This window comes from Procambarus clarkii, chromosome 23 (genome assembly GCF_040958095.1).
Source record: "Procambarus clarkii isolate CNS0578487 chromosome 23, FALCON_Pclarkii_2.0, whole genome shotgun sequence".
In the NCBI taxonomy this organism is placed as follows: Eukaryota; Metazoa; Arthropoda; class Malacostraca; order Decapoda; family Cambaridae; genus Procambarus; species Procambarus clarkii.
Genome location: NC_091172.1, coordinates 21,740,926 through 21,754,048, shown reverse-complemented (window position 1 = coordinate 21,754,048; position 13,123 = coordinate 21,740,926). Strand labels below are relative to the sequence as shown.

Here is a 13,123-nt window from a genome sequence, read left to right as displayed (position 1 = left end):
TCATTTCACGCATTATAATGCCAAATCCACACTTACAAATCCGCATTCCTCAATACTAACCTTGACATGAAACTCTTGCCACATGGATGCAATGGAACCCATGAACATTACAATGGAACCCACCAGAAATAGGTACAGTATATTTTTTATGCTTACATTTAAAATAAATTTATGCAAACAAGCCATGCAAATAAAGACAATACTTTATATGGAACTCCCTAAATAAGTAAATAATTTTTCAACCTAAACTCTGTTCAAAAGTCAAACAAAGAAGTACCTAACTTTCCCCTACACAGAACTCATCTTGTGCTACTAACTTGCCTAGTTCTGTACTACCTAAAATATAACTCTCTCATCAATATCATTTCTCATAATCAACTCCATCCCCTTGGTACTAATGTTATATACAGCAGTCGTTACCTGCTGGAATTTCTAAATGTATACTTCTTCAATCACTTATTAAATTTTTGTATAATATTAACTGTTCACCTTGTAACTTACAAATCACTGCAAATTCCCAAAACAAACCTCAACATCTGTGTTACATTTAAGTCTTGTCCAAAGTGGTATGCGTGCTGGTGGCTTTGTGTCTTCCTCTTAATCACCAAAACATGTAATGAAATAACCCACGTTACCGTCGTAAACAAATACTTATATATCACGTGTGTGTGTGTGTGTGTGTACATGTGTATATATATATATATATATATATATATATATATATATATATATATATATATATATATATATATATATGTATATATAAATATATATATATATATATATATATATATATATATATATATATATATATATATATATGTATATATAAATATATATATATATATATATATATATATATATATATATATATATATATATATATATATATATATATATATATATATATATATAGTTATGTTAAGTCTACATACTCAATAGCAGCTCTCATGTAAATATAAACTGTATAAAACTTTCGGATGGCTCCTTTGCCAAATTTCCTGAAGATTAATTGGACGTTGATGAGTTTGGTATACAATGGCAACGTTATTATCCTAACGTTGGCCTCTGCAGTTATATTTGTAGTTATAAAAACATAAACATATGCCGTCTCCTCACTCTGTGCTGATTGTGGGATCTTCCCATTCATCTGTCTAGGATAAAATATAGTAACTATTTCTCAGACCACTCATGAAGGATGACTTAGACTGCATGTGGAGTGGATGTGAAGTAGAGACGTGGAGTGTTCTACTCACTTCATCAGCATCCTCCCATGTAACACCGACGATGGACTTCAACAACGAGGGGTGATAGTGGCCGCCACATGAATTCATAGAAACCTGCAAAGATGTAAAAGTTAGGCTAGGCTAGGCTAGACTATGTTGGGTTGGTAAGGTTGAGCTACTTTTAAATCATCAAAAGTTACTAGACTTTTGGATCGTGTTAAGATCGCTTGATTATGTAAAACCATGATTAAATTTCATTGTGAATGCTTCATGTCATCGGAATTGTGAAAGGCAACTTTTATTACATTGGATAATTGTTGTATTTATATTTGATCTGTTACAAAAATACTATATAACCCTTACCCAAGGATTCCGAGTATGTCAGTTACAGGCAGTTGTGGAACTGCATGATTTGAATACAGTACATTATTTTACTTTATTCCTTAAGCAAAAAATAAGAGCATCGCATGTGACTATAACCAAACAACAGAACATCACGTGTGCCTGTAGCCCAGTAACACAGCCCCTTCTCCCGTGGACCTGCATTTTAATAGCCCTCTATAGGTAATTATCCAAATAGTACAGCCTTCCCTAAGCAATTATCTAAGCAACACAACACCCATGTGCCAGTACCCAAACAACTCAGCCCCATGTGCCAGTACCCAAACAACTCAGCCCCATGTGCCAGTACCCAAACAACACAGCACCCATGCACCAGTACCCAAACAACACACCACCCATGTGCCAGTACCCAAACAACACAACACCTATGTGCCAGTACCCAAACAACACACCACCCATGTACCAGTACCCAAACAACACAACACCCATGTACCAGTACTCAAACAACACAGCACCCATGTGCCAGTACCCAAACAACACAGCACCCATGTGCCAGTACCCAAACAACACAACACCTATGTGCCAGTACCCAAACAACACAGCACCCATGTGCCAGCACCCAAACAACACAGCACCCATGTGCCAGTACCCAAACAACACAACACCCATGTGCCAGTACCCAAACAACACAGCACCCACGTGCCAGTACCCAAACAACACAGCACCCACGTGCCAGTACCCAAACAACACAGCACCCACGTGCCAGTACCCAACAACACAGCACCCACGTGCCAGTACCCAAACAACACAGCACCCACGTGCCAGTACCCAAACAACACAGCACCCACGTGCCAGTACCCAAACAACACAGCACCCATGTGCCAGTACCCAAACAACACAGCACCCACGTGCCAGTACCCAAACAACACAGCACCCACGTGCCAGTACCCAAACAACACAGCACCCATGTGCCAGTACCCAAACAACACAGCACCCACGTGCCAGTACCCAAACAACACAGCACCCATGTGCCAGTACCCAAACAACACACCACCCATGTGCCAGTACCCAAACAACACAGCACCCATGTGCCAGTACCCAAACAACACAGCACCCACGTGCCAGTACCCAAACAACACAGCACCCATATGCCAGTACCCAAACAACACAGCACCCACGTGCCAGTACCCAAACAACACAGCACCCACGTGCCAGTACCCAAACAACACAGCACCCATGTGCCAGTACCCGAACAACACAGCACCCATGTGCCAGTACCCAAATAACAAACCATCTTTGGGAAATAGTTATTACAATAACTTCTAATTTAAAATATTAAAATAACCTTTTATGAGAAAAATTGTCGGTTCAGGTTTAATTAACAAGTTAATACTCAATTTATAATTGCATAGTTAAGGGGAGCGACGGCATTACCCGGGCCAGCCGAAGCCGCCCTCACTGCTACGTCACGCACCATAAACAATTACGAAACTCAATTTGTCTCCTACTTCTTATTAATTATACGACTTAAAGAAACTAACTAGTTCTTAAAACATTAATTCAATTAACATTGTTAACTAGTTCTTAAAGAATCAATCGAATTAGCATCGTTGATTCAAATTTATAAACAGATAGAGCCTTAAACTTTAAATGAGTAAATAGAATACGAAGGGTTTTCTCCTTGACTCAGGAGGTGGAGAGAGGAGGAAGGTGATGACAGTCATAACAGGATCCGGACCGTTACTATACATGGCGATGGACACGAGCAAGTCGTTATTACGCACCCTAACTTTTCACTTCTGATGTTCTCCTCAACTTCGCCACTTCTAAATCTAGTTGTGCCCGCCTCACCCTTCAGCTATAGATAAGTGATGCCCTGTTTAGTAACCGAGCATTGATACTGTGGCCATGGTATATATGTTTAGGGGGAATGGCAGGGGGGGTGAGGGTTGTTGAGGGCGGTTACGAAGCAAGACAACACTAATATCTTTACGTTAGCGCATACGATTAATATCCTCATAAATAATTGTGATATAATGTTAAATAGGACACAGACTTAAACCCAATCTAAAAGTGACGGAACCCGACCAGCATGTATCCGTCCCGTACGCCAGCCCATCCACCCTGCAGTGTTGGAGAAGGCTAGCCCCAAACGCTTGGTCTCCAATCTTAAACAGACATTCACCATGATAGATAAACAGATTAACATTCTTAAATGATACATATACACCTCATATTTGTAGGTGCGAGTTTGCCCTAATTTGTGATATTAATTTACAGCTTTCTTCTTTAACTGGCATAATAGAATTGTTTAGATATATTAGTTTGTTAGATAATGATTAATATTTTTAGTCTATAAGAATTCCGGACAAGGCATTATAAAATTTAACTACTCGGTGCTCCAATATGGCGACCAAATTTCGTCAGCCGAACCCTTATTTAGAGGAATTAAATTCGTTGAAGACATTAGCACGGTGGAAAACAACATGAGAGGAAAATAGGAGAGAAAATGTAGAGAACAGCACCTGCCAATGGGCACGACAAGGACCAAGAAAACTAACTATACCTGATCGAAGTCTACAATGAGAAGAGGTATATCATCTGAGCAAGCGAACGTTGGAATTTCTTGAGTGCATGAGTCGTTTTGAAAGGACGTGGAGGAGTTGAAGTTTATGAGCAGGAAGACCATCAACACGGCTCTCCAGTACCTGAAGATCATGTTGCCTGACCTCAACCGCTAACTGAAAAACACCAATGTCAACTTTGTAAGTCCGATATAAGACAAAAAACCGGTTGATACAGTAACGAGTAAATTTGACTATGAACACTACAGTATTCATAATGGGGGGGAAAGGTAATTTACATCCTTAAATTTATATTTTAAGATGATAATTAATTATGAAATTAAAAGAGTGCAGAACATAATTTGTGGGACATTACAAGACTGATTTAGAACAGAAACAGCAAGACATAACTGTAAATTGGTAAAGTGATATATACACTGAAGCCTCAACACCAAGAATGTCATAGTTATGAAACCTAATAATATTACTTTTCTCGTTTTGTAACAACTGTATTAACAAATTGTTGGGGGGCGGAAAGTCTGTTAAATTTTACCGAGGACCTTCTAGGCCAACAACTAACCTTCCCCAGGATGCAGCTCACAACAGTTGTCTAACTCCTGCCAACCTAGTTACTGCCTTGTGATCGGAAGTATTACCTGAGAGAAACCATGACTCGCCCAGAGATCAAACCCCAAGGTCCTCGGTTGTGAGCCGGGGACATAGCCTACTGTGCTACAAGGCGGCCCCACTGTGCTACAGGATCCCACTGTGCTACAGGGCCACAATGTGCTACAGGACCCCACTGTGCTACAGGATCCCACTGTGCTACAGGACCCCACTGTGCTACAGGATCCCACTGTGCTACAGGACCCCACTGTGCTACAGGACCCCCACTGTGTGCTGTGAGGAGAGAGGGAGAGCGAATGAATCAGTTTAATCTTGAAATTCACAAATATTCAAGTTCATTGCAATTTAATCTTGAAAACCGCAATCATTAAGCTCATTGCTCTATTTTGAAAAATGGGAGTCCACAGATACAGAAAATGCAATGATATAATACATTAATTATACCTGTTTACATTTTCCTCATGATCTACGCCGTAAGCATGACGTAAATGTCATAATTATTAATAGTAATGCTTTAACAGAACCTGAGATTATATTTAAAAATATATTATATTTCTATAGCAAAAGGACTTTTACATGACGTATTTTACTGATCCTGTTTGCATTTATTGTCATTAGTTTAATAACTACTCTCTTTCCGTAAAGATGGATTGGTATTATCTTTTTCAGTGTTCTCATCAGAGTATTATTCCTACGTTTTCTGCTCGAGTCTTGCTTGATCTGGCCTCCATGTTGTGCATAATGTGTATGCAACTTGTAGACACAGCTAACTAAGCTCATGCTGAAATATGTTTTAAATGAAAACACTTGCAAAATAATGAATAAATAAATTATACCTATAATAGAGAATGTCTGTTTGTCTGTCTAGAGTTGGAGGCTACACGTTTTAAGCTAGCCTCAGGGTCATTCCATGTGAATTCACCAAAGGCCTCCCACTCGACCCTTTCTAAATCTAATGAAATTTTGTAATAAAGTAGCCAATGAAAATGTGCAAAATATTAGAGCTCAATCTACTTTGGTTCTTAAATAACAGGTCCATATTGAATGGGCTCTCGTCCCGTTAATGCGTAAATACCACAAAAATTACCAACTTTGACCCTTTGTTAAATCACGACTAGTGCCCAGAGAGGTGTGAAATGTGACATAACCAGGGCAACTTTTGATGCGGAATACAGCAGTGTAATAAAAAAATGTAGTTTGGGTAGCCATTCAACGGGATGTATGGACCTGTTATTTAAGAACCAAAGGAGATTGAGGTCTAATATGTCACTTGGGGTCTAGGGCTATCTTACTACGAAATTTCATGGCATTTGGAGAGGGGTCGAGTGGGAGCCATAGGTGACTTTTTGGTGATTTGAAATGGAATGACCCCTCACCCAAATTTGTAGTTGGAATGGTCTGGGGTACGGGACGGACATAGGCTGGTCGGCGTGGGCCTAAGTAAAAGGCTTTCACAAATATTAGCATTTATAGACACCCATGAGATTAACATGGAGTCGAGTGTAGTTACCTAAGTGTAGTTACAGGACAAGAGCTACGCTCCTGGTGTCCCGTCTTCCCAATATTCTTGGTCATATAACGCTTTGAAACTACTGACGGTATTTACCTCATCCACCTCCTCACTTAACTTGTCCCAACCGTCTACCACTCTGTTTGCAAAAGAAAACTATCTAATAATAATTTTTTCGTCACGTTTGTTTCCTTAGCTTGAATTTGTGACCTCTTGTTCCTGAAGTTGCTGGTTTCAGGACTCCCTCTTTGTCAATTTGGTTGATTCCTGTTATTATTGTGTAAGTGGTGATCATGTCCCCCTTTTTATTTTATCTTCTAGCTTTGGCACATTTAAGGCTTCTAGTCTCTCCTCGTAACTCTTGTTTTTCTGTTCCGGAAGCCATTTTATAGTATGCCTTAGTACCTTTCCCAGTTTATTGGTGTGCTTCTGAGCACCATACAATTGCTGCATATTCCAATTGTTATCTCACTAAAGTCATGAACAGTTTCTTTAGTATTTCGCCATCCATGTAATTAAAAGCAATTCTGAAGTTGGAAATGAACGCATATGTTCCTCGCACAGTGTTCTTGGAGGTGAGGGTGGTAACAAATTTTGCTGGCAATATTCTGGCTGCTACTGATGTCAACTCGGAAATTTGACATAATAACAGATCCTAGGCTTACTTAAAAATAATTTTGAAAAGACATGTAAAACAATAAACCTGCTAACAAAACACTAACCGAGAACCAGCTTATTATTTGAACTCTTCAAAACCTCTAAATAGTTACTTGATTATCTAAGGTAAGCCTTGGTTAGGAATGGACCGGCTAGATGAAGACAATTTCCAGATCTTACCCATTCACCCATCTTACGTTTAGAAAGAATACGATAATATTATTGTGGATTAGACCTTTGAAGCCAAATTTTCATGTCTAACGAGAAGTGAACCTGTCGTGAAATTTATCCCTCAGTTTAAATATGAAGTCTTGGAAGCCGTTGGAGGCAGGTAAACACAATTACAAGTTTTAGATGAATTATGAAATTTAGGCTTACGGCTAATCGATGGAATTGGACGATTATTCAGCACTAGTACAAGTTATAGAAAATCTAGCATCAGTTACCTGCCCACCCACACCGTACTTCACCAGACTAGCACGGGTCTTCAAACACTCCTCCACAAATATATATATATATATATATATATATATATATATATATATATATATATATATATATATATATATATATATATATATATATATATATAAATATATGTATATATATATAAATATATATATATATATATATATATATATATATATATATATATATATATATTTATATATATATATATAAATATATGTATATATATATATATATATATATATATATATATATATATATATATAAATATATATATATATATATATATATATATATATAAATATATATACTGTATATATAAATATATATATATATATATATATATATATATATATATATATATATATATATACATATATATATATATATATATATATATATATATATATATATATATACAGTATATAAAGGGAAGCCTCCCTGATATCCAGTCTTCTGTTATCGCCAACTGACATCGGCGAGACATTTACATGAAGACAACCAAGCCCATGTATCAATAGTCAATTAGCATCAAATTACACTCTGCCAATTTCTAGAACACGACCGAACTTACAACATACTGCCCCAGCCATCATGCAAACAGGAGATTGACAGGATGCAATGGACTTATAAGTGAGGTGCTCCACCTTCCTCTCATCTTCGGGTATAATATCATGCAGCAAGGAAATTTGTAATCTTACGGGCTCACTATAGCCTCTGTTACGTGGACATTTAGTTCTGAGTAGATAATCAAAAACACCAACAACAATTTGTAATCCTTTGAATTCTGCATCTGACAATGTTAACAAGAATGAACGAAACGCATCTTTTAGCGTCAGGCTAAAAAGCTGTAAAAGTGAACTTAGGAGAGTTCATTTTTCAACTTCCTTCTCAAGTGAATAAAAATGTAAGGAAAATAGAGAAGATTTGCATTAGAATCAAAGGGTGTACTTTCTTGCAGGGATTCATTCCTAGGAATTTTAGGATCGAACACCATAATATTAACGTTAAATCGAACTAATGCATCGTACTAAAGTGGTCAGGTTCAAACGCTTCTGTGTGGTAAGACTGAAAATCATAAACAGCAACTCTTGTATTATCCTGAAAATTATGGTATATATATTAACAAAAGACTGACTCCAATGTATAAAAACATTGTAAATTCATATATGAATTTACGAATTTGAAGTAAAAAAAAAGATTGTTACAAGTTGTCAGAATAGGTATAAGGTGTGCAGATTAGATGAAATTGTCAATGTAAAAGTATCCGCTGAAATCTGATTAAGACCTTTTGTGCTCTTAGTAATACATATTGTGTCCTACCGCTTACAGGATGCGTATAAGGTGCATTATAATCTAACCGCCACCGGCGGCGGCAGCAACCAATGGCTCGACAAAACTACTTCATATTGAACGCTCGTCAAATCGAAGGTTCGGAGTAGCTTCGCCTATATAATCTCATCTGCCACGTCTGCTGATCTCTGATCTCTGGTATACAACGTCAATGTCTTACAAATTGTATACAATTTTAAGTACTCTTCATGTATAAATTAATGTGGAATGAAAAGGCCTGTTGACCTTTACGTTAGCAACATGAACAATACCATATTTATATGGCACGCAGCATCTTTAATTATAAGTCGATTAAGGCTGTTGGCCTATAGTGTAGGTTTCCATATAAATGTTAAATTTGAGAATGTAAAATAAGACTGACAAAACAATCAAATAAAGAAAGGAACAATCAAATATTAAAGTATATAAATCTGGTAATCTCGAGTCACTGTATAAAGCGAAGAAATCTTGAGGCTCACACCAAAATTAACTCGCGCATTTTCAGTCACATCAAAGATTTTTATACGGTAATAAGAACTTCCTATGAGGCTATTGTTACTCGTAGAAATTTATGTAAATGCCAGCCAGCTGTTATAATTTGAATACGGATACGTTCGGGGAACTTAAGACTGACATTCATAAGTACGGAGGTTAAATCAACCGCATGCAATCTTCGCGCAGTTAGTAGGAGTGTGAGGGCCGCCCACACACTAACTCTACCCACATGTGCCTCACCCACGCCTGACCGTACTACCCACAACACCATGCTGCCCACGCTCCCAGTCGCTTCTACCTGTCCCTCTTACCTGCCCAGCATGGTCATGTTCAGCATCCACGTTACCCACGCCAAAATTATCTGTCCCAGTTGAAACACGTCGTTTCAATTTATGCACCCGTATTTAATAGTAATAATTATTAGTAATAATTATTATTATGGTAGGGTAATATAATGGACGTTGGACCGCTGGATTGTTTCGAACATAGGTTTGTCTGAATGTCTGTCTCCAATGCAAAGTTGGGTGAGGCTAGCCCCAAACATCTGGCCTCCAATCTCGGACAGACAGTGATTCACACGAGATTAGTACACAAGTTGGAGAAAACAGGTTGAGTCGCAGGGCAGAGGGTACAGAGAATAAGGTAGAACGGTGTATAAGTAATAGAAGGCAGAATCTGTGAGTGAATATTCACCAGCATGACTAGTGGGGTTGCCCCAAGGTCAACTCTAGAACCATTCTCTTCCTGATACATGTGAATTATTTACCAGAGGAGAAAGCCTCCTTCCTATTAATGCTTGCTGACGACAGTCAAATTAAGAGAAATACAAGGAAAAAGATTGCGAAAAATATAGAAAACCTGGACAAACAGCAAGAATAGTGCAACAAGTGGCTAATGGAGCTCAATACCAAGTGGTTAAAATAGGTGTTGAGGATAGGAGGCTGATAGACATCATCTATCTCTTATCACACCAAGAATATCTCTTGAAGCACACATTAGTCGAATATCAGCTACATACGCAAGGTTGCCATACAAAACACTCAGGTGAGATGACATAGTTGACAATAAACTATTTAACGGGTGGTATAAGAATAAGAGGTTGCGCACAGAGATAATATAAAACACATCACTGAAATCCTACATATAGGAAAAGAAGCACTCAATCACCCTAAATTGGATACCAAGTCACAATGACATAGATGGTAATGAAAATGCAGACTCACTAGCAAAAACTGCCACTGCCTAACCTGTTGTACAGGTATAAATACCTCCAAGTTTCTCAGATTAAGGAGGAACTCAAGAAGAAACTACTCCCAACTATCAAAAGTCGCCACAGAGCCAAAGTAGCGGAAGGAAGATCCACTGCGATATGGTACGGACAAGCCACTGGGTACTATTCTTTCAAGCCTGGCAAAAAACCTATCCAGAGACATTGCAGTAGCCATACACAGACTCAGACTTGGCTACAAGTGCTGCTGGGAGGCAATAAAACCAATACTTAAAGAGTGTCACATCTGTGGAACAGATACAGAAATGCAACTATTACATTACTTACTGGAATGTGAAGCAACTGAAACCCTGCGCATCAAACTCAACATTCAACCAACAAGACCAGCTGCATTTAATGCAAAATCCACAGCGACTACAATAGTTAAAAAAACAGTTGAAGAATGGGGCACACAAGCGAACAATGTGCATCTATATCCGCCACCAAGATAATGTTATTAAAACAAAAGATTAAAATCAGTGCGAAAAGAAGGAAACTCTAACTTCATTTAAAACGTTAACCCAGATATCACAGTAACAATGTTATCACGAATAACCGAACTCAATTACGGGCTCACTATAGCCAGTGCTATATGGAAATTTTGTTCTGAGTAGTTAATCTAAAACAACAACAAACAACGAATAAGAAGGCACAGATGGACATTGAGCACTCGAATGAGTCACAGGGACATTAGAATTAATTATTAAGTATCAGGATAGTAATGAAAATAAATGAACTAAGATGTGAAATGGTGGAGGCAACTATACACATATCTTCAAACGAGATATTGCGAAGCTTAAATGGGTCGGTAACTTTTAACACTAATTAAAACTGAAAACCTGGACCCAGGAGTCGATGCTCAAGCCCGTCAAGCACAACTAGGTAAGTACACACACAGGCGCGAGCGCGCCCGAGTGGCTCAACAACACATGAACATTATGTATAACAAACAACAAGTACAATACGACACACAAACACCTTCGCTGAAACTATGCTGCCGCTGATTTGCGTCAAAACACACAAGCAGGATCAGAAACAACTCTTAATATTATAGATACATGTCAGCAACTACCAGATCAGGGAAGGAGAGGGTGAAGGAAGAAGACTACCATAGACCAAAAGAGACTATTATAAAATCAAAGAGAATTCACAGAGCGAACAGAATATGGAAGAGTTCAGAGGCGAGGCTCTGACCTATTCCATAGTCTCTGAACCGACTGATCTCGGAAATCTGGAGTGTCGCGGGTTTGAATCACCCCAAGCTTCAGTTGATTTTCTCATCATTATTATTATTATTATTATTACTAATAATAATAATAATAATATTAATAATAATAATAATAATAATAATAATAATAATAATAATAATAATTATTATTATTATTATTATTATTATTATTATTATTATTTAGGATAAAAACCAACGCTTGTGTATTTGTGAAATTTATGTAAGGACTTTACACTTAAGTCTTTCCCACTCTCCTGAGTGCTTTATCAAGGTCTGAGTGTGTGATTAGGACGAGACTTACATCTCAACGTCTAATTAGGATGAGTAAGTCTCGTCCTAATCACACACTCAGACCTTGATAAAGCACTCAAGAGAGTGCGAAAGACTACGTGTAAATTCTTTACATAAATATCACAAATATACAAGTGTGGGTTTTTATCCTATGTTATTATATTTGTGAGAAGACATTACTATTACATTATTATTATTATTATTCATAAAATGTCAATATAAATATAGTTAAATTACAACGATATATTATACCACTGTTAGTGGATAAAGTTACAGACAGTACTGTATATCAGAAGTAACAGTATATTACTAATAAAACTGATAAATTAAATGACAAAACAATAACTACAAAACTAATTAAACTAATAACTACATACACATAGTGGAGTCATACATTTATTTCATCGATATTTCCTTTTACACACAAGTTGGTTGTCCTTTAGACTAATCCATACTGATGAGATTAATTCACCAAAAGTTATTCCTTGTATTATAAAGAATTTTACATCTTAAGCTAAGTTGATGTTTCTAAAATCTGAACACTAAATTGTACTTTACTGAAATCATCCAAATATTTCCTGTGAAGATTGAAATAATCATTAAGTAACCGGATTATAAATGATCAAATGATCGCATGTTTCTAATTGGATAATTCACCTCTTTACTGTTGCAGAAACATTATAACACTTGCATATAAGTCACATGATTGCATGCTTGTGTTTGAAGCTAGGCACATATATAATACAGTTATTAAGGATGGAATCATAATCTGTTTCATGTATATTCCAGTCTATATGGTCCTTCACATCCATGATTAGTATGAAAAATTAGCGAAAGAAAATATTTTTAAAGGAGCTGATTATAACCTTTGATTGCCTGGATAAAAATCTAAATAAATAAAATAGTAAAATAAAGTAAATAAAAATCTTCATCACAACAATAAATCTGAGAAAGTTTAACCTACACCAGCTATTCCATCTATCAACACACTACCGTAAAAAAAAGAGCAATAATTCTTGAATCCACCAATAATATTAGATAACACCTAGATGTTACTAATGCTCGGCTTAGTTTAGGCTATACGATCTCTTTGAGAGTTTTGTACTTCCCGCTGAT

The 13,123-nt window shown here is 37.0% G+C and overlaps 1 protein-coding gene across 2 annotated transcripts in view; it reads right to left on the bottom strand.

The window, feature by feature from the left end:
- Positions 1-13,123, bottom strand: part of LOC123764153 (putative odorant-binding protein A5) — a 49,858-nt gene that overhangs the window by 17,466 nt on the left and 19,269 nt on the right. For both annotated transcript variants that reach the window (XM_045751706.2, XM_069329670.1), the window contains exons 2-3: positions 4,135-4,309; positions 1,257-1,340 (exon numbers count right to left, since the gene is read on the bottom strand). In XM_045751706.2, the coding sequence (XP_045607662.1) occupies positions 1,257-1,340; positions 4,135-4,287 (237 nt within the window). In that variant the 5' untranslated portion in view covers positions 4,288-4,309. The remainder of the gene's footprint in view (positions 1-1,256; positions 1,341-4,134; positions 4,310-13,123) is intronic.